The sequence below is a fragment of the Aquarana catesbeiana genome, linkage group LG05 (assembly GCF_042186555.1).
Source record: "Aquarana catesbeiana isolate 2022-GZ linkage group LG05, ASM4218655v1, whole genome shotgun sequence".
In the NCBI taxonomy this organism is placed as follows: Eukaryota; Metazoa; Chordata; class Amphibia; order Anura; family Ranidae; genus Aquarana; species Aquarana catesbeiana.
The window spans coordinates 505,905,251-505,932,629 of NC_133328.1; the positions used below are offsets into that span (position 1 = coordinate 505,905,251).

Consider the following 27,379-nt stretch of genomic DNA (forward strand, 5'->3'; position numbering starts at 1 on the left):
GCTGGTTACGCAGTAAGAGTGATTTAATTGGGTAATCATATCTGCCTCCACTACTGCCTCTGCCTCCACTGCTCCACTATTCTCTTTATTTAATAAAAAAAACTAAATATTGAAGAATAAACATGTAAAAATGAAAACGTCACATCAAAAATGTCTTTAAGGTAAACACTGGAATAATAAAAAAATAGAACGGAATTATCAATTATCTACAGTGGCAAGAAAAAGTATGTGAACTATTTGAGTTAACTGATTTTCTGCAGTAATTTGTCATACAATGTGGTCTGATCCTCATCTAAGTCACAACCATAGACTACCGTATTTATCATGGTATAAGACGCACCGGCGTATAACACGCACCCCAATTTAGGAGGGAATTTTAAGGAAAAAAAACTTTTAGGAGAGAAGTTGAAGGGAAAAAAACTTACATTTAAATGCCCATCATTGCATCCTTCTCAGTGCAGCCTTGTCAGTGCAGCCTTCCCCAGTGCAGCCTTGTCAGTGCAGCCTTCCCCAGTGCAGCCTTCCCCAGTGCAGTATTGTCAGTGCAGCCTTCCCCAGTGCAGCCTTGCCCCAGTGCAGCCTTCCCCAGTGATCCCCTGCCATCCTGGGCTTCAAAATCGCCGACCACGATTTGAAAATGGCGCCGCCGGCGCCGAAATACACAGAGCCGGTCCTCGGCTCTTCTCGGCGGCTCTCGTTCACTTTCGGCTCCACTCGTAGTCCCGCTCGGGATGGGCGTGACTGTTAGCGGAGCTATCCGAACCTAGCCGAATACACTCGGCTAGGTTCGGGCGGCGTCGAGTGAAGCCGGAAGTGGCCGAGAAGAGCCGAGGACCGGCTCTGTGTATTTCGGCGCCGGCGGCGCCATTTTCAAATCGTGGTCAGCGATTTTTTTTAGATCTGTCAGCGGGGGATCGCAGGGGATCGGCGTATAACACGCACTCGCGATTTCCCCCTGATTTTAAGGGGAAAAAAGTGCGTGTTATACGCCGATAAATACGGTAATTACTTCAACTAAAGTTAATTGGAGTCAGTAGTTTGCATACCTGGAGTCCAATTAGTGAAAGGAGTTTGGAAGTGTGGTTTAGAGCTACTGTGATTGATAAAGGGCACTCAAACATTTTAAGATTGGTTTTCATAAGCAGCATCAGCTGATATGAACCATGCCTTGCAAAAGGAGCTCTCTGAAGATATTCGATCAAGAGTAGTTGATCTGCATAAGGCTGGAAAGGGATAAATCAATACAAGCAATCTGAAAGTGTTTGGAGACAGTTTAATACTGTGGTTACTCTATCTAAAAGTGGGCATCCAGCCAAGATGACTCCCAAATCACAAAGCAGAATCCTCAATGAATAAAGAAGAACCCACGAGTAACAACAAAAGGCTTGAAGACATTACTGGAACTGGCACACATCCCTGTTCATGAGTGTACATAAGTCTTTGAACAGGCAGTCTGTCCATGGTAGAACAACAGGGAGGAAGCTGCTGCTGCTGCAGAATGTCTGGGAGAGTTTTCTTCAGACTGAAGAAACAAAAGTTGAATTGTTTGGGAAAAATACTTAGCGCTATATATGGTGCAAAAAAGGACAACTTCACAACATCGAAACATCATCACAACGGTGAAATATGGTGGCTTGCTTTGCTTCCTCAGGGCCTGGACCAATTTGCCATCATTAAGGGGAAAATGAATTCCCAAGTTTACCAAAATATACTACAGGATAATGTCAGGCTGTCCGTCTGCTGACGCTTAAACCTACTACACACTACTAGTTTTTTTTTCATTCAACCCAGCAAAAAAAACTAACAGCTCAGAAGGAGCCACTGTACTAAATGTTAGTACAGCGATCTCCCCTGCTGTGCTACTGTGTTCTGACGGACCGGCTGCATTGCACACGGGCCGAATGTCAGACGGTTTCTTTTGAACCGACCGATGCCGCCTGACATTTGGCCCGTGCGTACTAGGCTTTAGTAGAATATGGGTGATGCAACAGAACAATGACTCAAAGTAAATACTCCACAGGCTGGCTTAAAAAAAGAAAAAAAAAAAAAAAAAAAAAAAAAAGAACATGCTCCTTTTGGCCCAGTCAGAGCCCAGACCTTAACCCCAAAGAGATGCTGTGGAATGATCTCGAGAGAGCCGCTCATACCAAACATCCTACCTATATGTCTGGGCTGAAGCAGTTATGTAAAGAGGAATGGTCAAAAATTCCTCTTGAGCATTGTGCAGGTCTGATCCAGACCTGTTGAAGGTGCAAAATTTGAATTGTGTGTTATCAGATTAAGCACATTGTGTTAGACTATTGTTGTGACTTAGATGAGGATCAGATCATATTTTATGGAAAATTACTGCAAAAAATCAGTTAATTATACGGGGTTCACACACTTTTTCTTGCCCCTGTAATACAATGTCAAGGGGTAAATTTACTAAACGCGTAAATGCATGTAAACTTTCATAATTTCTTTGTAAGTAATCTAAATACGGTCTTATTTTCTATATAAAACTGACACCTTTGGTATATGATAATATGAAAGAGCTAGTACATAGAATGCAAAGGAATATTAGTTTTCAACAAGACTGGAAAAGATGCGAGATGCACAGACCACACTGCTACATCATGACGTCAGAGCACTGAATAATGGCCTATATCCTGACCCCAATACCATATATGACTTTGTCTTCAACTGTATTTAAGGACTGTTTTATTATAACCCATAACCTGTTTAAACAATGCCAAATTTTACTGTCTAAAAAGTAAATTACTTTTAGAACATTATGCTGTAACAGAGCAGGAGACTGCTATTGGGCAAATCTCACATTTTCTAATGAATATAAGTGATACTACACTCACCATTTTTATTTGGTAATATAAATGCAATATGTTTTACTATTAGTTTAATGTACCTTCTATCTCTCCCTTCCTATGTTTCCTGTCAGAAACGCACTTCTAATGCCGCGTACACACGAGCGGCCTTTACGGCAGACTTTGCAACGTACTTTACGATGGACTTTCTGAATGAACGGACTTGCCTACACACAATCCACCAAAGTCCATCGAATTTGTACGTGATGATGTACGACCAGACTAAAACAAGGAAGTTCATAGCCAGTAGCCAATAGCTGCCCTAGCGTGGCTTTTTGTCCGTCAAACTAGCATACAGACGAGCGGACTTTTCGACTGGACTCGATTTCGACAGATTGATTTAAAACATGTTTCAAATCTAAGTTCGTCCAACTTTTGAGAAAACAAAGTCCGCTGGAGCCCCCACACGATCGAATTGTCTGACGAAATCCAGTCCGCCGGACCAAGTCTGCCATAAAGTCCGCTCGTGTGTACGCGGCATTAGACTCTTTTCTAGAGTGCCTACGTTCCATGTCCTACTTGTAAATGTGAACATAGCCACCTCTTATTGCTCGCCCCTGCAATGGACTACACATCTATGTGAAGACGCATTCAGCGCTGGCATGTAACATCCACATCCATAAAACAAAAACAACAATTAGTGTAATGCTGCTGACTAATAATAGTGTGATATAAATACCAATATACCATTTCAAATTAAAAATAAACCCTAAAAATCACACTCCCAATTAAAGATATTCACAGTAAATACATGGAAAAATTTAAGTGCAGATTCTTCATTATTTAAATCGGGGGTCTCCAAAGTACGGCCCGCTAGGGCATTTTGTATGGCCCGCAGCTGCAGTCATCAGACTCACTGTGGGGACGGACTCTGCTCGAATTGTGGGGCTTGCTCTGCCTTCTGACAGGTATTGAAGGGGTGTGCAGCGCAAGTCCTGCAACTCGAGAAAGCCAATAAAGCCTATGTTATTTCAGTGTAGACCTGCTGCACCTCCCAGCTCCTCCCCTGCAGTTAAATTCAGTGTAATATTTTGCTGTAACAACGTGTCTGTGTAAAAGTGGGGCGGGACCCAGGAAGTGCAGTAAGTGCAGGCTAATCTACGGAGGAAATAGCAGTGATGGAGAAAGGAATGTGCTGGGGACACAAGTATAGAGGGGGAGGGGGACAAAACTGTGTGTGTGGGGCTGTGAAGGAGGACTCAAATGTAGGGGGGCTCTGATGGGGACAAAAGTGTGGGGGGCTCTGATGAGGGACACAAGTGTGTGTGGGGGGCTCTGATGAGGGACACAAGTGTGTGTGTGGGGGGCTCTGATGGGGGAAGCAAGTATGAGGGGGGGCTCTGATGAACGACACAAGTGTGTGTGTGTGTGTGGGGCTCTGATGGGGGACACAAGTGTGGGGGGGCTCTGATGGGGACACAAGTGTGGTGGGGGGCTCTGATGGGGACACAAGTGTGGTGGGGGGCTCTGATGGGGGGACACAAGTGAGGAGGGGGCTCTGATGGGGACACGAGTGTGGAGGGGGCTCTGATGGGGACATGAGTGCGGAGAGGGGCTTTGATGGGGACACAAGTGTGGTGGGGGGCTCTGATGGGGACACAAGTGTGGTGGGGGGCTCTGATGGGGGACACAAGTGAGGAAGGGGCTCTGATGGGGACACGAGTGTGGAGGGGGCTCTGATGGGGACATGAGTGCGGAGAGGGGCTTTGATGGGGACACAAGTGTGGGGGGACTCTGATGGGGACAAAGTGTGGGGGGGACTCTGATGGGGACACAAGTGTGGGGGGGACTCTGATGGGGACACAAGTGTGGGGGGGACTCTGATGGGGACACAAGTGTGGGGGGGACTCTGATGGGGACACAAGTGTGGGGGGGACTCTGATGGGGACACAAGTGTGGGGGGGACTCTGATGGGGACACAAGTGTGGGGGGGACTCTGATGGGGACACAAGTGTGGGGGGGACTCTGATGGGGACACAAGTGTGGGGGGGACTCTGATGGGGACACAAGTGTGGGGGGGACTCTGATGGGGACACAAGTGTGGGGGGGACTCTGATGGGGACACAAGTGTGGGGGGGGACTCTGATGGGGACACAAGTGTGGGGGGGACTCTGATGGGGACACAAGTGTGGGGGGGACTCTGATGGGGACACAAGTGTGGGGGGGACTCTGATGGGGACACAAGTGTGGGGGGGACTCTGATGGGGACACAAGTGTGGGGGGGACTCTGATGGGGACACAAGTGTCGGGGGGGACTCTGATGGGGACACAAGTGTGGGGGGAATCTGATGGGGACATACATGTGGGGGGCGCTGATTGGGACATGGGCAGGAAGGGTTTTAATGGGTGTGGGGAGGTGGCTCTGAGGGGACACAAGCGTGTGGCAGGAGTTCTAATGGGGACATAAATGTGCTGGGGGTGGCTGTGATGGGAACAAAATTGTGCAAGGTCGGTTCTAATGGGGACACAAGCATGTACGGAGAGTCTTATGAGGATACAATTGTGTGGGGAGATTCTGCTGGGGACACAAATGGGCAGGGAGGCTCTGACAGGAACACAGATGTAAGGCCTCATGCACACTTAACTTTTAGCCCTGGTGCACGAGGCTCTGGCATTTAGGTGTGGGCGGAGGATACAGGTGCACCATCCAGCCTCGCTGATGGCAGCCTTTTTTTGAATTTCTACTCTATTCCATGGCTGAGGATTCATTTATAAATAACTATTTTTTTTTCAGCCCTCGAATATCTGTAAAATATACACTCAAAGTAAAAAGTTTGGAGACCCCCGATTTAAATCATCAAGCATTTCAAGTTTAACCAACATCTCAGTGCTACAACTAAACCCTTTCACTAGTGATCCACCTAAAGTGCTCAAGATGTGCCCTCACCTTAGTACTTAGACCTATAGGTGAATATAGGGCTATATATACCTTCCCCAACAGGGGTTAATACAGATAGCCCAGGATATCTCCAAACACTTCTGCCTCTTTGACTCCAAAGATGGTACTGTCACTTTAATTATTCAACACCAGTGGAGCAGGTGCTGTACCACTCCAAATCATAAAAAAGACTGCCATAGTGTAGTAAATTAAAGTGTTACTTAGTGTAGTAAATTAAAGTGTTAACAGTAAAATCATTCTATATATGCAGTAAAGCATGCTTGTTATACTCACTGTGGAACCTAAGGGATTGATCCTCTGCATTGTGTAAAAAAGCTGTTGAATCCTGTATGCACAGATACTACTCTTCTTCCACTGACTCCAAAACAGGTCCCAATAAGACAGAGTTTATGGAGTCAGGCTGCCCATCTTGGTGTGTATTGCTAGGGATTTTTTTTTTCTTTGGAGGCTGCATGTAATCAGCACTGTACAGACAGAGGGCCAGGGGTCCTGCATTCTGATAGGACAGCTCAGTGCAGTATGAAAACTCCTCCTACAAGCTTTAATCAGGTACTGATAGAAGTCAGAAGACTGCTATATACTGCTGATGAGAAAAGGTATTTAACAGTTTATACTGTATTTACTAAAATGATTGCATTTCCATGTTCTGTGTACCTTAGAAGACCGGGTATAGTGAATGCAGGCTTCTGGGTTTAGTAACACTTTAAATATCCCAGCAATTTTATAAGTACTGCACTCATATATTAAAAGGACAGCATAGCATGAAACAGATACTCATTGGCTTGTAGTACACAAGTCCTCCCACCTCACTTACTGGGACTTTGGTTACACTTTCCACGTTTGATGATTTAAATAATGAAGAATCTGCACTGAATTATCTTTTTCACTTATTTACTGTGGATATAATTATTTATTTGGGAATTGTATTTAAGATGTGCTTTTTTAAGGTTATTTTAAACTTTATGGTATATTGGTATTGATATCACACTATTATTAGTGCTGCACTAATTTTTGTTTTTTGTTTTGATATTGTTGTGGGAACACGCTTACAGTGATACTAAACACACTGTTTACTTTATGTTGGGACTTCTCTTTCTGTATGTGGATGATGGCACTGTATTTATTTTAATTTAACAAACATCTAAGCACCTTTTTCTAATCGATATACAGCTGTCATATGACCCAGCTCTTTCCCAGCCTGTCTGCAGGGAAACATAAGCAGGAGGAGCCATTCACAGGCTATGCCACACCGCTCCAGCCTGTGTCTTAGGCTACTTTCACACTGGGGCGTTGGGGGCGTCGGTGGTAAAGCGCCGCTATTTTTAGCGGCATTTTACAGTGGTTTTTGCAGAGGTTTTCAGCCGCTAGTGGGGCGCTTTTAAATCCTGCTAGCAGCCAAAAAAAGTGTTAAAACCGCCCGCAAAGCGCCGCTGCAGTGGCTCATTGCCGGCAGTTCGGCGGCACTGCCCACTGATTTCAATGGGCAGGGGCTTGTATACACCGCTCCTACAGCACTGCAAAGATGTGGCTTTCACATTGGAGTGAGAGGAGAGGCTCTTTTAAGGCGCTTTGCAAGTGCTTTTTTTTAGTGTTATAGCTCCTGTAAAGCGGCTCAGTGTGAAAGTAGCCTTAGAACAAGCGGAAGATGAAGCCACCATTAATCTACAATTAATATCCCACCCCCATTAAGTTTAACTGGTTAGGTGTCATGGAGAAGGAGGGAGGAAGTGGGATGTCATTTAGCACTGTGTATACGCCCACATGTGTCTCTATAGTCACATGGGCTGCTCAGATGTGATAAGGAGGAAATGTTCAGGATAGAAACTCACTGAAAACTGAGCATGTGCAGAGTTGCCAACGACAGCTGCAAAATCCCTAGCTGAATTGGTGGAACAGGTGGTGGAGATACAGAGCAGCAGCATCAACCAGTTTTTTTTTTGCAGAATACAGAAAATAAATCTCATAATGACTGAGTATGAACAGCATTTATTGATAGTTTTTTTTAAGATGTGGGTTTAGTGACACTTTAACCGCTTGTTGACCAGCCACCGTCATTATATTGAGGCAGGTTGGCACATTCCCACGAGCCATTGTAGCTGTGCGTCCGCCCGGGGATAGCAGGCGTGTGCCGCTGCACTGCGGAGGAACCGATGCGCATGGCCAGCGGTCGCGATGACTGCCGGCCACGCGCGATTCTGGGCACGAGAGCCAGAACAGGGAAGTGTGTGTGTGTGTGTGTGTAAACACACAAATCCCTGTTCTGTGAGGAGAGACAGATTGTTGTTCCTAGCTAGTAGAAACAACAATCTGTCATCTCCTCTAGTCACTCCCATTCCCCTACAGTTAGAACACACACGCCCCCTAGTGTTAACCCCTTCCCTGCCAGAGACATTTACACAGTAATCAGTGCATTTTTATAGCACTCATCGCTCTATAAATGTCAATGGTCCCAAAAATGTGTCAAAAGTGTCTGATCTGTTCACAATAACACTGTAGTCCCGATAAAAATCGCAGCTCACCGCCATAACTAGCAAAAAAAAAATAATAATAATAATAAAAATGCCATTAAGCTTTCCCCCAGTTTGTAGACACTATAACTTTTGCGCAAACCAATAAATATACGCTTATTGCGATTTTTTTTTAACCAAAAATATGTAGAAGAATACATATCGGCCTAAACTGAGGAAAAAATTAGCTTTTTTTAAAAAAAATTGGGGATATTTATTATAGCAAAAAGTACAAAATATTGTGGTTTTTTTTCAACATTTACACTCTTTTTTTGTTTATAGCGCAAAAAATAAAAAACGCAGAGGTGATCAAATACCAACAAAAGAAAGCTCTATTTGTGGGAAAAAAAAGGATGTCAATTTTGTTTGGGTACAGCATTACACAACCACGCAATTGTCAGTTAAAGCGACGCAGTGCCGTAATGTAAAAAATGGCTCGGTCATTAAGCAGGCAAATCTTCAGGGGCTAAAGTGGTTAAGGCTTCATGCACACTAGCAGCTCCTAAACTTGAGTTTAGGAGCTCTTGGTGTTTTTTTTTGTTGCCAAAGCTCCTAAATTAAAATGAATAAAAGCCTGTGTCAATGTACACATAGGGGGTTGTTTACGAAAGGCAAATCCACTTAGCACTACAAGTGCAAACTACAAGTGCAAAGTGCACTTGAAATTGCACTTCGAAGTGCAGTCGCTGTAGATCTGAGGGGTATATCTGAAATGAGGGGAAGCTCTGCTGATTTTATTATCCAATCATGTGCAAGCTAAAATTCTGTTTTTTATTTTCCTTGCAACTTCCCCTCGGATCTACAGCGACTTTACTTCCAAGTGCACTTCCAGTGCAATTTCAATTGCACTTTGCAATTGTAGTTTGCACTTGTAGTGCAAAGTGGAGTTGCCTTTAGTAAATAACCCCCATAGGATTTTAGCAGAGTTTAGGAGCTGCCGCTTTTAGGTGAGCTTCAACCTCCCTCTACTGAACGCGGAAGAATCGCGTTTAGGATAGGAACATTTTAACCGCCGGCCGTGGGAAAATGCGGCAACATTAAGGGCTGTCAATATTCACAGCCAAGCAAGGTTAGCTAAGAAATAAGAAAATTATGTCACAATTTATGTGGAACTGCTGACATGACTGAGCTATGAGGCAGTTTTTGTGATTTGAGAATCTTAGGTCACATGCAGAGGACATCAGGCAAGCCCAGCTTAAATCAGTAATATTAAGGTAAGTAATACCATAGACCTGATGCTCAAATTTATAACTAAAACAACATACTTTATAAACTTACCAGCCTCTGATTCAGTCGCTTATTTTCTTCTTCTTTCAATTGCAGTGTCTGAATACAAAATAAAGAATAAATTCAAATTATAAAAACAGTTAACTGAAATTCATAAGGACTTTTATAAACAGGCTTTTGTTTGCTTATCTGCCTCATAAAAGTCAAAAGGAATGCAAAAGCCAATCAAAGCAACTTTGCAATAACTCAAGGAACAGAAATACCATCCAATTGTGCACAAACCCCAATACATACTGTATACAGAAAACAAAACAAGCAATGCTAAATATTAGCAAGTTGATTGCGACAACATGCTTGTACATTGCAATGTAGGTATTTAACACACACACACTATGTTATGTTACACATGAACATGCAATGCTTTAAAAGAGAAGTATGTTTTTTTTTTTTTTACAGATTCATACTTACCTTGGTGGATGCTGCATCTGTCCCCCGCTGGCTCTAACACTAAGAACTGAGCGATCAAACACCGCTGATCGCTCGGTTCTCAGAGCTCCCCCCACGCTCACTCATGAAATAAAAAAACAGGCGGGTTTTAATAAGTGAGACTGTAAGTCCACAATGCAATGCCTAATATAGATCAATCCTCCAACTGTCTCAACAAAGACAAAATACAAATAAAAGATCAGCTTGTGCTTGCTTTCTCCTATAGAATAAATCAATATCAAAATCAATCAGAATTTTTTGATAGTTTTTTTTTTTAGACATTTAGGGGTTGATTTACTAAAGGCAAATCCACTTAGCACTACAAGTGCACTTGGAAGTGCAGTCGCTGCAGATCTGAGGGGAAGCTCTGCTGTTTTCTATCATCCTATCATATGCAAACAAAAATGCTGTTTTTTATTTTCCTTGCATGTCCCCCTCATATCTACAGCAACTGCACCCCGAAGTTGCCAAAAGTAGTACAAAAACTACTTTTGGGAATCGGTGCAATGTCGCACTAATTTGGACGGTGCTATTGCTGGCATTTGTCGCCGATTTGGCATGCCAAATCGCTCCAATATGAACCTAGGCTAAAGCAGTGTTAAGCCCAAAAGCAAACATTTACCAATTCTTAGATGTAATGGCTGTTTTTTTTGTTTTTTTTTTAGCCTTTAATTCTTTTATTTTTACCTGGTGATCCAACCAGTAAAAAAACTGGTGATCCAAACAGGTTTTTTCAATAGAACAAACTGCCCTGCAGATAGAGGGTTGATACAAACCGTTTACCACTGACAGGGATGCTTACAATGATCAGCTTTTATTCATGTAAAACAATTGTACCAAAAGAAAAAAAAATATTTGTAACTGCTTATGAAGTGTTAGCTGCAGTTCATCAAGTCCATCTAAATCTGTTAGTCTAACACTACTCTCCCCCTAAACTGACAATGCTGCTGTCCAATGGTGTCACCACATTTAATAATTCGTAAACTGCAATATATTAAATTTTTGGTTTTAATACCGCTTTAAGAAAGGCCTGAAGTTTGCACCTACTTGCAAACTGAATACATTTACATAGTTGATGAGGTTGAAAAAAGTCCAACCTATGTGTGTGCTTTTATGTCAGTAGTACATTGTATATCCTTGTATGTTGTGGTCACTTAGGTGTCTATCTAATAGTTTTTTTTAATTCTCGATGCTCCCCATTGAAACCACTGCCTGTGGCTCTCAAGCGTCTCTTGAACAGAGAGAATAAGTTCAGTGTTTGCAGTCTTTCCCCATAGCTGAGATCCTCTAGTCCATTAATTAGCTTTGTTGCACTTCTCTGGACCCGCTCCAGTTCCAGCAGATCCCTCCTGAGGACTGGTGCCCACACTCCAGGTGCGGCCGGACCAGAGTCTTGTAGAGTGGGAGAATTATTGTTTTATCTCTGGAGTTGATCCCCTTTTTAATGCATGCCAATATTCTGTTGGCTTTGCTAGCAGCAGCTTGGCATTACTAAGATGCCCAGCTCCTTTTCCCTTCTAGATTCCTCCAGAGGTTCTCCCCCTAGCGAGTACGTTGCATGCACATTTTTGGCACCCAAATGCATTTTTTTACATTTTTCAACATTAACCACTTCAGCAAAGAAAATATTTCCACCGCTCAGGCTGACACTGACCCAGGTGTAAGTAGAAGTTTCAGAGCAGAAGAGCTCCAGGTGCTGGCTGAATGCTAGGCAAAGCAGGCTTGAATGGAGGAGAAGATTCGGATGCCGCACACCGGATGTAGTCAAAAAATGTTCACTTTATTGAAAAAATGGGATCATCAAAATAACAAGACTGTCATGCAGAAAGTACAGATAAGCTGACGCATTTCGCACTCAGTCCTGAGTGTGAAACGCGTCAGCTTATCTGTACTTTCTGCATGACAGTCTTGTTATTTTGATGATCCCATTTTTTCAATAAAGTGAACATTTTTTGACTACATCCGGTGTGCGGCATCCGAATCTTCTCCTCCATTCAAGCCTGATTAACCACTTCAGCCCCGGAAGGATTTACCCCCTTCCTGACCAGAGCCCTTTTTGCGATACGGCATTGTGTCACTTTAACTGACAATTGCGCAGTCGTGTGACGTACCCAAACAAAATTGACGTCCTTTTTTTCCCCACCAATAGAGCTTTCTTTTGGTGGTATTTAATCGCCTCTGTGGTTTTTATTTTTTGTGCTATAAACAAAAAAAAGCTACAATTTTGGAAAAAAAAAGCTATTTTTTTTACTTTTTGCTAGAATAAATATCCCCAAAAATATTAAAAAAAAACAATTTTTTTTCCTCAGTTTAGACTGATATGTATTCTTCTACATATTTTTAGTAAACAAAAAAAAATGGCAATAAGCGTATATTGATTGGTTTGCACAAAATTTATAGCGTCTACAAAATAGGGGATAGATTTATGACATTTTTATTATTTTTTTATTAGTAATGGCGGCGATTTTCAATTTTTATCGGGACTTCAACATTATGGCGGACAGATCGGACACTTTTGACACTATTTTGGGACCATTGTCATTTATACAGCGATTAGTGCTATAAAAATATCATTGATTACTGTGTAAATGACACTGGCAGTGAAGGGGTTAACCACTAGGGGGCGATGAAGGGGTTAAGTGTGTCCTGGGGAGTGATTCTAACTGTGGGGGAGAAGGGCTACAAACACACATGATGGCAATCACTGCTCTCGATGACAGAGAGCAGCGATCTCTGTCCTGTCACTAGGCAGAACGGGGAAATGCTTTGTTTACAACAGCATCTCCCCGTTCTACCTCTTCGTGACACGATCGCAGGAACCCGACCACAGTGCCGCTTCTTAAAGGGGACGTACCTGTACGCCCTTTTGCCCACAAGTGCCATTCTGCCGATGTATATCGGCGTGCACTGGTCAGGAAGCGGTTAAACCTCATTTGCCATGTAGTTGCCCACCCCATTAATTTGTTTAGATCTTCTTGCAAGGTTTCCACATCCTGCAATACATGTGATACATTTGTTAACAAACAGTACACAAGAAAACTATACATTAAAAATCACTTGGGGTGAGAGTGAGGTTTTCACCCCTGCATTCCTTGATGACGTCTGTGGTTGAACGAAACATGTTGGCAGGGTTTGGTGATGTCACATCCACTGGAAGAACTGCGGTGGCCACCTTGAATTTTCTTCTGCTGCCTTTTCTGTGTTTTTATGTACACCTGATTGGCTTTTTCTTTCCATTCCATTTGTTGGTGAGCTCAAGCTGGTGTTGCTGGATACTACAGGCTGTCAAGGCTGTGTGTGTGTGTGTGTGTCAGCCAGACATTCTGAGATCTCTTTTAATTTAGAGATCCTATAGTTTCAGTAAGAGCGTTTGCTGCACTTGGGGACACCTTTTGTGGATACTAAGTGTTTTGAAGTGTTACCTGTGGCACTGCACCTGGCTCTTTATATTCAGTGTATTATAGCACTGTCTTTTGAGGACATTGTCACTAATATTTGCAGATAAATTGTGTTACTTATGTTTTTTCACTTGTAATATTGCCACAAGTTAATTTATTATGAGTTAAGAACATATAGTTAATAATTGTTAGAGCTTACATTTTATTGTTGTTTGGGATTGTTGTAAAACAACCAAGTTTTATTAGCACACCTGTTTCTAAATACTAATACTTCAACATACTAACCTGCAACCCAAATCACATTTTTTTCCTGCTCGTGAAATAAGTGACATTATATATCAGAAAAGCTAAGGTTGCTTTTCCTTGCTTCTCTAGCAAAGGGCTTACTGACTCAGGAGTATCTGATAATAGAACACCCCTATACATCCATGTTCTACAAGTCCATCAAGTCCAACCTATGTGTGTGATTATATGTCAGTAACTCAATATTAAACCCTACGAACTAAGACTGGGATACTATTGAAGTTCATGTGCATGTAAAGGCAGGCGCCACAATACTTTTGCTAATATAGTGTATTTAAAATGCGATTTGAATCTCTAAGTTCAGCAGGTGTAGTTTGTACTCGCGCCTGCAGTAATATTATCTACGTACTGTGATAAGTTTCAGATCAACTACCCTATACACAATTATGCATCCTTAAAGTTCATGTGTGTATAAAGGTCCCAATACTTTTGGTAATATAGGGTATATTGAAGGGAATTAAATGGCAACCAGGGTGGCACCTGGTAACAATGGATGTAACTTCTTTGTATACAGTAATGCCACAAGAAAAAGATTGTGAAGCAATAGGGAATTCATTTGTAAAAGCAAATGTGATGCTGAAGAAACAAATACATTTTAGTATTGAATATATTATGTTGATAATAAAGCACAATTATTTTGATCTCGATAATGGGTTTAATTTGCAGCATGTTGGACTGCTATGGCGACAAGGTTTGCACCAAGAATGGCAAACTTTTATGTGGCAAACTGGGAGTCTAGAAGTTTATGGCAGGTTTGTATCGAAAATAGTCCCCCATTGGATAGTGTCTGCCCTCTACTGCGCAAGCACAAAGCCTGGCATCGGATAGTGTCCGCCCTCTACTGCGCAAGCACCAACGGAGTACATAGGACACTCTGAAAATAGCCTAAAATCAACAGCTGAGCATTATCTCTACAGGGCGCATGCGCACTTTGCACAGTTAATACCATAGTATGTCACATGCACCCGAACGGGCCCGCACGCTCCCGAGGCTCGTACAACTTTGTAAGGGGCGGTGTGTGGGACGGTGATAAGGGCGGATACTTCTATGTTGCTATTTATCTTACCCCTTTACAGCGTCTTTCTACACGTTTTATGGATGCATGATACTGTGCCTAAACACGCCAATAAACATTGCTAAACCCACCCTTCACTTCAGTAAAGACGCCCCGCAAACATCCGCCCATTTTATAAATCCACTCCCTCCATCGGGAGCCTGGGACAGAATGTAACATGAATTGCGCAGGCGCCGTTTATACTTCTTCATCAGCTGTTCTTCTTCGGAGACTTTTGGCGTCTCCTTTGTCCTCCTTACTGCGCAAGCGCGGCGCCTGTGCAGTACGGAGCGGACACTATCCGATGGGGGGAGACTTTTCTTCAGAACACCGGCTGATGTTAGAGGGTTATCTCAGCCCCTCCCTCTGCATTCTTTAAATCGGGAAGACCGAGCAGAGCAAAGACACTGACAACAAGTTATTGTTGTGAAATAAGGTATTTATAATTAGAATAATAATAAAAAAAAGACACATAATGTTATAGCTCTTGATAAAATAGAGGGGATAGCAGTGTTTTATCATCCTGTCTTTACAACCACTTTAAACTGAGAAAATGAACCACTTTAAGAAAAAAATAAAGTAATTTTGAGATTGGTGGCAGCAACATGTCTCAAAAAGTCAGCACAGGGCCAAGTTTACCACAGTGTAGCATCCCCTCATCTTTTAAAAAAACACTCTGTAAACGTCTGGGAGACCAGTTACTGGAGTTTTGGGAGGGGAATGTTGTCCCGTTCTCCCTGAGATAGGATTCTTAACTGCTCAACAGTCCTGTGTCTTCTTTATCATATTTTTTGTTTCAAGATGAACCAAATATTTTCGACTGGTGAAAGGCCAGTAAAGCTACTATGAAGCCAGACTGTTATAGATGCAGTATGCGGTTTAGCATTGCCCTGCTGAAATATGCAAGGCCTTTCCTGAAAAGGAAGTAATCTGGATGGGAACATATGCTGCTCTAAACCTGGGTACAACCAGCCTGTCAGATTTTTCTGCATGCAATTACTGTCAACGGCTATAGCCGCTAGCAATAATCATTGTATTCTGGCAGCAGAGAAGGCTCCCTGCCTCCCGCAGCTGGCAGAATACAATAGTGCTGCTGAAGGGATTCCTCTGTCAACACTAAATGTGTTGATGAGAAAATTGATTAATCTATGGCCTGCCTTAGCGCTGAAGAAAAAAAATAAGTAAACCCGTAGACTAATGATTTTAACAAAAGCTAACTGGAGTCAGTAGCTTGCACACCTGGAGTCCAAGTAACAAAATTAGTTTGGAGGTGTGGTTAAGAGCAACTTTGATTAATTAAAGACACAAGCATCAGCCGATGTAAAACATGCCTCAAAAAAAAGGAGTTCTCTGAAGACATACGATGCGAGGAAAATAAAAACAGCATTTTAGCTTGCACAAGATTGGATGATAAAATCAGCAGAGCTTCCACTCATTTCAGATCTACCCTAGATTTAGAGTGACTGCATTTCCAAATGCACTTTCAAGTGCACTTGCAGTGCAAAGTGGATTTGCCTTTCGTAAATAACCCCCAACATCTATAAATGGAGACAGTTTAGTACTGTGGCTACTCTTCCTAGAAGTGGGCACCCAGCCAAGATGACAAAGATGACTCAAGAAACTGCAAACAGATCTCCACACATGTAAGTAAAGCGGAGTATACACATTTCAAAATTTGGCCGGTTGAGCGAGGAAGGATTTTGGGGTGTGTGCATCCCTCTGTGTTTAATAGAAGCTGGTCCTTAAACCAGATTCTGTCAAACAGTCCTGCTGCAAGTTCAGCATTCGATCAGCCACTGCAGCGCTGATCCATGTATTGTCACGGGGGGGGGGGGGGGTACACATTTTTTGGTATACAATAAATACGTTACTCTCTACTCTTTGGGAAAGTACAAAGGTTGCCTGGAACTTGCTTGAAGGTTGTATTCTATACATTCTTTCTCCATTGCTATATATACACTTTATATTATTCACAACTGTAAGAGCGGCAAGGATGTGGAATTCCCTTCTACAGGTGGTGGTCTCAGCGGGGAGCATCGATAGTTTCAAAAAACTATTAGATAAGCACCTGAACGACCACAACATACAGGCATATACAATGTAATACTGACATATAATCACACAAACAGGTTGGACTTGATGGGCTTGTGGTTTTTTTTTCGGCCTCACCTACTATGTAACAACAATCTGAAGTGATAAAATCAGTAATGATGGGAGTAGAAGACAGGGGGGATCCAACAGGATATGTCAGCAGATACAAGTCTAACAGAAGGAAGCTCTAGCAGCCCAAGACAGACAATGCCAACCCGAGCAGAGGTAGGGAAGCAATAGAGGTTACAAAGGGGGCACATCGCAATAGTCAACCATCTAACCGCCCAAGAAGCACGGGGGGTAATCCAGTGGGGAGTCTTAAATCACATAATAAGGAGCTGAAAAAGCCCCCATGGGAGAGACCCCTACAGTAGAAGTAGGATGAATAGCTGGTTCATTAGTCGATCACGGCCGTGGTAAACCTGGCGACTTATAATGTCTAAGGTCTAAATACCCCTAGTAAGAGATATAAGACAAACAGAGAATTGCATCAATATAAGGCAAATATAGTCTTTTTGCAGGAGACACATATTTTACATGCCTCTAGGCGCAGAACGTCCTCCCGATATTATCCTACCTGGTTCTATGGTGACTCAACCTCGGATCATTCGAGAGGGGTCGCTACAGGATTCAACAGGGCCACTGTGTTTACAGTAGTATGGCAGCTAACAGACCCCGAAGGATGATTTTTATTCATCAAAGGAAGCTTATTTATTATGAAGTGCACATTTGCGGATATCTATTCTCTTAATAGAGAACCAAATAAGTTCCTGAAAAATATATTGAAAAAGTTAAGGGTATTTAAAGCAGGGGATTTAAATTCATGCCTAGACTCACACAGTCAGAATGAGATTAAGAAGCTACTAGACTATCAGTTAGTTGATATATGAAGAATTAGATATCCAGCGCTTAGAGATTACAGGTATTATTCAGCAGAATATGGGTCCTATTCTAGGATTGACTATATACTATTTAGAACATAAACTACTAGATCTCTTGAGTGATGTAACTATTAAATCTATCACTTTGTTTGACCATGCACCTGTAGTAGCTCAGATAGAGGTCCAGTCGGTCATACCAAGGAATTATACCTGGAAACTGAATGATTCTCTCATCCAGGATCCCAGGGCTATTGAAAGGATAGAATGTGAGCTAGAGGAATTCTTTTCCATCAATGATACACCAGAGGTCTCTGCTGTTCCCATCTTGTGGGAATCCCACAAGGTGTATATAAGGGGCATATTGATGAAAATAGGAGGGCAGAAGGAGAAAGAAAAAAGGGAGAGAATAAATTTCCTTTTGAAAGAAATCCAGGAATTAGAACAGCAGTCCCGATCTGAAAGTATCCCAGAGAGACAGGATCTAATTAGGAAAGGAGAGGAGCTAGGTGCTCTTATGGAACAAGAAACAAAAGGTGCATTCCCCATGGTTACGAAGGAGAAATATCAGTGGTGTAACAAACCTGGGAAGTGGCTAGCCAGAGTCTTGTGGGAAAACAAAAATGCATCCTTTTAAAAATAAGGGATGATAAATGTAATATGGTGCACTCATCTTCATAAATGGCCAAGGTTTTTCATACATTTTATAGTAAGCTATACAATGTGAGTCAGTCAGAAGACCTTGAGGGAGGACAAAAGAAAAACTTCGAAATACAACAGTACCTTCAGGGCCTGGACTTCCCGATTGTGCCTAAAGAGGAGCTGGATCAGTTAGAATGCCCAATCACACAGGAGGAGGTGATAAAGGCAATAAAAAATATGGCGGCAGGGAAAAGCCCAGGCCTGGACGGATATACTATTATGTATTACAGAAGGTTTCAAAGATTGTTACTTCCTAGGTTGTGTATATATCTCAATACAATTGGAGATGGGACAAAGTTACGGGAGGAGACATTACTAGCTTACTTACCCACATTCTAAAGGAGGGGAAAGATCCAATGGCCCCTACAAGTTATAGGCCGATAACTTTGCTAAATGTCAATGTAAAGATATTCACAAAGATATTGGCCGATAGGCTAAAACCTTTAATGCCCAAATGGATCCATAATGATCAGGTGGGATTTGTATCGGGACGGGAGGGGAAAGATAACTGCCTCAAGACATTATTCCTGATTCACAAAGCTAAACAGAGACAGGACCCATTTCTACTCCTGTCAATAGATGTTGAGAAAGCTTTTGACAGGGTAGACTGGGGATTTATGTTTGCAACAATAAGACATCTAGGAATAGGAAACAGGATGATGCAGTGGATGACAGTATATCATCATCCAACAGCAAAAATTAGAGTAAACAGAAAATTATCTCTATCCTTGGAGTTATTTAATGGAACTAGGCAAGGGTGTCCCCTCTCGCCAATGTTGTTCGTACTTGCTTTGAAGCCTCTGCTAATGAGAATTTGAGAGCATGTAGACAAGGTTGTCAGAATTGGGGAGGAGTACAAGGTAGCTGCGTATGCAGAAACATTCTTTTTTTATTTCTAACCCCAGGCTGACACTACCAAATGTGCTGGAGGAAGCAAGGAGATATGGGTCACTATCAAATTTTAAAATGAACACATCTAAATCAGAGAATTTGAATATAACAGTGCCGCTAAGTGAGAAGCTGGTAATTCAGCCTGTTTGCCTTTGCGTGGTGTAAGGAAGAATTGGGGTAACTCGCAATTAAATTAACAACTTCATTGAAGGCACTATATAAGGCTAATTATATTCAACACAATTAACCACTTCAGCCCCGGAAGATTTGGCTGCTCAATGACCAGGCCATTTTTTGCGATATGGCACTGAGTCGCTTTAACTGACAATTGTGCGGTCTTGCCGCGCTGTACCCAAACAAAACGAACTTCCTTTTTTTTTCCCACTAATAGAGCTTTCTTTTGGTGGTATTTGATCACCCCTGCAGTTTTAATTTTTTGCGTTATAAACAAAAGAAGAGCAACCATTTTGAAAAAAAAAAAACACAGTATCTTTTACTTTTTGCTATAATAAATATCCCATTTTTTTTTTTTTTTTAAACACATTTTTTCCTCAGTTTAGGCCGATATGTATTCTTTTACATATTTTTGGTAAAAAAAAAAAAAAAATCGCAATAAGCTTATATGGATTGGTTTGCGCAAAAGTTTTAGCATCTACAAAATAGTGAATAGATTTATGGCATTTTTATTATTATTTTTTTTTTTTTTTACTAGTAATGGCGTTGATCAGAGATTTTTATCGGGACTGTGATATTGCGGCAGACAAATTGGACACTTTTGACACATTTTTTGGGACCAGACAATTATACAGCGATCAGTGCAATAAAAATGATTACTGATTACTGTATAAATGTCACTGGCAGGGAAGGAGTTAACACTAGGGGGCAACCAAGGGGTTAACTGTGTTCCTTAGGTGTGTTCTAACTGTAGGGGGGTGGGACTGACTGGAGGAGGAGAGAGATCGGTGTTCATACTTAGTATGAACACCGATCTCTCTCCTCTCCTCTGAGAGAACCGTGATTTGTGTGTTTACACACACTGATCCCGGTTCTCGCTCTGTCATGAGCGAACTCGGGTACCCGGCGGTCAACGTGCCGGGCAGGCACGCCTCCTACAGCGTCTTAAAGGGCCGACGTAAAGCTACGACGGCTTGCCCAGGGGAGCCATTCTGTCGCATTATAACTGCGGCAGCCGGTTGGGAACCAGTTAAAGAAAACTTAAAATTCCCTCAAATATAGGCGCATTGCCTGGTTATGTAGAATAAACGCGTTCAAAATGGGGATTGAGTATATAAGTATATTATGCCCAAAGTGCTTTAAAAAATTTCAAATGCTTTCAATTACCCTCCTGCAGGAATATTTTAGGAAACTTAGAACTATTATATTGAAGTATATATGGGCACATATTGGATTTGTATTAGTGCCAGGAAGCTAGCTGTTAGGTAATTTGGACAGGGTAAAATCCCCAATCCTCACTAACTTTAATAGGTACGATGCCCGGCGGGTGTGGAGAGGCGACTCTTTGTACATCTTGCCGCATGTATGCGTTCCTTGATCATCCGATCAAGGGCGAATACTGCTGTGCAAAATGTAAGCACATTGTTTCCCTGGAAGCCCAGGTTCTGAATCTGGGGAAGCAACTGTCAGCACTGAGAAGTCCCTCCATACTAAAGGTGAGCCCGGAACGTACACGGCAGGTGCCGGCAGGGGCCAGCACAGAGGTGGGTGGAGACAAAGAGGTGCTGGCACTAGCAAAGAGTAGATGGGTGACAGTCAGGAGGGGTAGAGGGGGAAGTGCCAGGGAGGCCGATCCAGGACTGGAGCATCCCAATAAGTACGCTACTTTGAGTGACATTGGTGAAACCAGTCAGGGACCAGCACTGCTGGAACTGAGGGACTCTCCTAGCTGCCGGGGGAATAACTCCTCCAGTGAGAGTGGGGGGGCAGAAAAGGGAAAGGAAAGACATATTCTGGTGGTAGGGGACTCAATTCTTAGAAGGACAGAGAGGGCAATCTGTAACCAAGACCTGAAGCGCCGAACAGTATTTTGTCTACTGGGCGCTCGGGTTCGGCACATCACGGATCTTGTGGACAGATTACTGGGAGGGGCTGGGGAAGACCCGGCTGTCATGGTGCACGTTGGCACCAATGACAAAGTCAGAGGCAGATGGAGTGTCCTAAAGAACGATTTTAGGGACTTAGGAGCTAAATTGAGGAAAAGGACCTCCAAGGTAGTATTCTCAGGAATACTACCGGTACATCGAGCCACACCAGAAAGGAAGAGGGAGATTATGGAAGTAAACAAGTGGCTGAAGAGCTGGTGTAGTAAGAAGGGGTTTGGGTTCCTGGAGGACTGGGCCGACTTCTCAGTCGGTAACCGGTACTATAGAAGGGACGGACTGCACCTAAATGAGGAGGGTGCAGATCTGCTGGGAAGGAAGATGGCCAAAAAGTTAGAGGGGTTTTTAAACTAGGCGATGGGGGGGAGGGTCCAGAGGCAGAGATAGCCAGCGCGGAAGATATTCCAGAGGGTAGTATTGGGGGCATTAGTGGTAGGTTAACCAAAGCACAAAAACACAAGGTGAGTATAGTAGCAAGTCCTAGTTGCAATCTCGAAACACCCAATATGAAGACAATATGTGACCGGTCTAAACTATGTGGCATGTTCACCAATGCCAGGAGCATGGCAGACAAGATGGGTGAACTAGAGATACTGTTGTACGAGGAGGATTTGGATTTTGTGGGAATTTCAGAGACCTGGTTCAACAGCTCTCATGATTGGCTGGCAAACATTCAAGGGTATACCCTATACCGCAAGGATAGAGAGGGTAAAAAGGGGGGAGGGGTGTGCCTATATATCAAGAATAATGTACAAGTGAATGTGAGAGATGACATCACTGAGGGAGCTAGAGAGGAGGTGGAATCCTTATGGGTAGAGCTCCAAAGGGATAAAGCTAAGGGGAAAATAATACTGGGAGTATGCTATAGGCCCCCTAACCTGAGGGAGGAAGTGGAGACGGATCTCCTATCACAAATTGGAGTAGCAGCAAGGATGGGAAGTGTTATCATAATGGGGGATTTTAATTATCCAGACATAGACTGGGTGGAGGGAACCGCGCATTCATTTAAGGCTCGCCAGTTCCTTAATGTCTTGCAGGACAATTTTATGGGTCAGATGGTAGACGCACCAACTAGAAATAAAACATTACTGGATCTACTGATTACCAACAATACAGACCTGATCACAGATGTGGAAATGCGGGGCAATTTAGGTAACAGCGATCACAGGTCAATTAGTTTCAGTATAAATCACACAAATAGGAAACATAAAGGGAATACAAAGACACTGAATTTCAAAAGAGCCAACTTCCCTAAACTACAAACCTTGCTGAAAAGGCATAAACTGGGATAAAATATTAGAAACAAAGAATACGGAGGAGAGATGGGTTTGCTTTAAGAGCATATTAAATAAGGGCACTAGCCAATGTATCCCATTGGGTAATAAATTTAAAAGAGCGAACAAATGTCCTGGATGGCTTAATTCCAATGTAAAAATGCATATAAAAGCAAAGGAGAAGGCCTTCAAAAAATACAAGATTGAGGGATCATCCTCAGCATTCAGACTTTATAAAGAATGCAACAGGAAATGTAAAGGTGCAATTAGGACAGCTAAGATAGAACATGAAAGACACATAGCGGAGGAGAGCAAAAAAAATCCCAAGAAATTCTTTAAGTATGTAAACAGTAAAAAAGGGAGGACAGACCATATTGGCCCCATAAAGAATGAGGAAGGACATCTGGTTACAAAGGATGGGGAGATGGCGAAGGTATTGAATTTATTCTTCTCCTCAGTCTTCACGAGTGAATCGGGGGGCTTCAGTAACCAAAACTGCAGTGTTTATCCTCATGACACAGCACAGGAAGCACCTCCATGGTTAACAGAGGACGGAATTAAAATTAGACTTGAGAAACTTAACATTAATAAATCACCGGGACCAGATGGCTTGCATCCGAGGGTACTTAGGGAACTCAGTCAAGTGATTGCCAGACCGTTGTTCCTAATTTTTACAGATAGTCTACTGACTGGAATGGTACCAGCTGATTGGAGAAAAGCCAATGTAGCACCTATATTTAAAAAGGGCCCAAAATACATCCCTGGGAATTACAGACCAGTTAGCCTAACATCGATAGTATGTAAACTCTTGGAGGGGATGATAAGGGACTATATACAGGATTTTAGTAATACGAACGATATCATTAGCAGTAATCAGCATGGATTCATGAAGAATCGTTCTTGCCAAACCAATCTATTAACCTTCTATGAGGAGGTGAGTTGCCATCTAGATAAAGGAAGGCCTGTAGACGTGGTGTATCTGGATTTTGCAAAAGCATTTGACACAGTTCCCCATAAACGTTTACTGTACAAAATAAGGTCCGTTGGCATGGACCATAGGGTGAGTACATGGATTGAAAACTGGCTACAAGGGCGAGTTCAGAGGGTGGTGATAAATGGGGAGTACTCAGAATGGTCAGGGGTGGGTAGTGGGGTTCCCCAGGGTTCTGTGCTGGGACCAATCCTATTTAATTTGTTCATAAACGATCTGGAGGATGGGATAAACAGTTCAATCTCTGTATTTGCAGACGATACTAAGCTAAGCAGGGCAATAACTTCTCCGCAGCACGTGGAAACCTTGCAAAAAGACCTGAACAAATTAATGGGGTGGGCGACTACATGGCAAATGAGGTTCAATGTAGAAAAATGTAAAATAATGCATTTGGGTGGCAAAAATATGAATGCAATCTATACACTGGGGGGAGAACCTCTGGGGGAATCTAGGATGGAAAAGGACCTGGGGGTCCTAGTAGATGATAGGCTCAGCAATGGCAGGTAATGCCAAGCTGCTGCTAACAAAGCAAACAGAATATTGGCATGCATTAAAAGGGGGATCAACTCCAGAGATAAAACGATAATTCTCCCGCTCTACAAAACTCTGGTCCGGCCGCACCTAGAGTATGCGGTCCAGTTCTGGGCACCAGTCCTCAGGAAGGATGTACTGGAAATGGAGGGAGTACAAAGAAGGGCAACAAAGCTAATAAAGGGTCTGGAGGATCTTAGTTATGAGGAAAGGTTGCGAGCACTGAACTTATTCTCTCTGGAGAAGAGACGCTTGAGAGGGGATATGATTTCAATTTACAAATACCGGACTGGTGACCCCACAATAGGGATAAAACTTTTTCGCAGAAGAGAGTTTACCAAGACTCGTGGCCACTCATTAAAATTAGAAGAAAAGAGGTTTAACCTTAAACTACGTAGAGGGTTCTTTACTGTAAGAGCGGCAAGGATGTGGAATTCCCTTCCACAGGCGGTGGTCCCAGCGGGGAGCATTGATAGCTTCAAGAAACTATTAGATAAGCACCTGAATGACCACAACATACAGGGATATACAATGCAATACTGACACATAATCACACACATAGGTTGGACTTGATGGACTTGTGTCTTTTTTCAACCTCACCTACTATGTAACTATGTAACTATGTAACATAGGCGCCCTAGGATTTTATATGCTGTATTGGCTAAAGAAAATAAAAGCAGGGGGCTGGCATTGCCAGATCTTAAAAAGTATTATCAGGCAGGCACTATTTCACGATTAGCAGATTGGATTCACAACATAAAAATAAAAGTTGGGTTGAGATAGAGTTTGCACAAAGTAAAGTAGATTTACGCAAGATGGTTTGGATCCTACGATTACATTGAGATTTAGCAAAGAGCACAAATCCACTGACAGAAAATGTTTTTAGAATATGGGGTAGCCTGTATAGGCACTATCATTGGGAGCACAATTCACCTTTGATCTCATTAATAGATACAAATTACTTCAAACCCGGGAAAGAGGATTATTTAAATTTTGTTAGATGGGCAAAAAAGTAGGAGATAGGATTTGTTCATTTTTTTAATTGAAGCAAAAATGGGGTAGTATGCCACTAGATAGATGGAGATATGCACCACTTTGTACAGACGTTGCCACAGCCATTGCACGGAAAAGATAAATTTAAAGCGGAGTTCCACCCAAAAGTGGAACTTCCGCTCGTACACATTTGGCAGCTTTCGAGGGGGAAGGGGGGCAGGATACCTGTCCTTCACAGGTATCCTGTTCCCACTTCCGGGAGCCTCAGCTGCGGGTATTGACGTCATCACCGAGGCTCCCTCCTCCTCCTTCCCCAGCCAGCAAACCAGTAGGAGAGAGGATCGGAGCCTCGCGCATGCGCAGTAGGGTTCCCGGCGTGAAGCTGTAAGGCTTCACTGCCGGGTTCCCTTACTCGCAATGGAGGCGGGCTGTACCCGACAGCTGATGGAAACATCAGCTACAGTGCCGACATCGCTGGACTCCAGGACAGGTAAGTTTCCGATTATTAGAAGTCAGCAGGTGCAGTATGTGCAGCTGCTGGCTTTTAATTTTTGCAGCGGTGGGCGGACCTCTGCCTTAAGTCAATAGAAAAATTGTTCAGCTCCCCGCCTAGTGTCTAACACAGCATTTCCAAAACATATAAGGTATTAGCGAACGAAACAGATCCAGAGTTCCCACACTATTTGGGAAAATGGGAGCAGGATCTGGGGGTAAGATTAAATGAACACCAGAAGAAGAGAATACTAAAATTAGCATGTTTTTCTTCAAAGGACGCTAAGACAACAGAAATTAGCTTTAAACTCTTGGCTAGATGGTATGTGACCTCGCTGAGGGCGCGGAAATTGGGACGGACATTTTCCCTCTATGTTGGAGGGGATGCGGTTCGCCAGGAACCTTTGCGTACTTGTGGTCGGAATGTACTAAGGTACAGGCCATCTGGAGGGAGATTATTGAGGCTGTCCAGGAAATAAAAGGGGAGCATATGCAGGACGAACCCTGGGGATGTCTATTTCATAAAACTAACAAATTTATAGCACAATATAGGATCTCTCTATATCCTATAACAAATCTATAGCACAATATAGGATATCTCTAGTACCACACCTATTAAATGGAGCTAAAGGCCTGATTCCCAGGTACCGGCGAACACAAAAAATCCCAAGTGTGAAGGAATGGATGCTAAAAATATATCATGTTCCATTGAAGAGACAATATATGCAGGGGAGGACTTAATAGAGCGATATAATGACACTTGGGGGAAATGGCTGGATTTTAAGAAATCTGGGAAGTACATGGAAATATTGGATATAAGAGAATGAGAATTATTATTATTATTATACAGGATTTATATAGCGCCAACAGTTTACGTAGCGCTTTACAACTTGAGGGTAGACAGTACAAATACAATACACTTTGATACAGTAGGAATCAGAGGGCCCTGCTCCTTAGAGCTTACAATCTATACATGGGAATATTAATATCTTGAATATGAAGAGAACTGGCTATGTGAGAAAGATTAAGAAGGGAAAAGGGTGGGAGCCCAGAAAGGAGAGGCGGAGGGGGTGGGTGGGGTTTCTGTTTTGTTTTGTTTTTTTGGGGGGGGAGGGTAAAGACTGTGGATGATATACATAAGTCTGATAATGTTTATATTGATATCATATTCTTTAAATAAAAAAAAAACAAAAAACAAACAAACAATCTGTAGTGATAAAATCAGTAATGATGGGAGCAGAGGACAATTACTTACTCTCTCTAGCAGCAATATCTTCTGTTTTTCTTCAGATAATATAGTATCACTAAAAGAAATGGAACATGTTAAATAGCTATGAAGTTCCATTATGTTTCCAAAAACGTATGGACAAACTACAATGGTTAGCATTTAGAAACTGCAGCTGTAAATAGAGCACTTTCTATCACCCAATTGCATCTGTAAAACATTATATACAGTATAATCATATGAGGTCAATAAAATTATAATCAGCAAAATGTTGGCTCGGTGGTCAACAGTCTGAACCCTTCCTTTCAGATTGCTGTGTCTGTGTTTTCTGACTTACCATCAATTCAGGATGAAACACCAATAAATCAGTTCAGGCAGTTGGGAAACGACAACCTAACAACAAAATAAGGATCTCTGTCTTACCCGTAAAATTATTTTCTTGGAGTAACTCCTACTCCC

At 42.6% G+C, this 27,379-nt stretch overlaps 1 protein-coding gene across 5 annotated transcripts in view; it reads right to left on the reverse strand.

The window, feature by feature from the left end:
- Positions 1 to 27,379, reverse strand: part of RB1CC1 (RB1 inducible coiled-coil 1) — a 293,127-nt gene that overhangs the window by 45,566 nt on the left and 220,182 nt on the right. For all 5 annotated transcript variants that reach the window (XM_073631593.1, XM_073631595.1, XM_073631592.1 and 2 more), the window contains 2 exons: positions 26,951 to 26,999; positions 9,546 to 9,593 (listed from right to left, as the gene is read on the reverse strand). In XM_073631593.1, the coding sequence (XP_073487694.1) occupies positions 9,546 to 9,593; positions 26,951 to 26,999 (97 nt within the window). The remainder of the gene's footprint in view (positions 1 to 9,545; positions 9,594 to 26,950; positions 27,000 to 27,379) is intronic.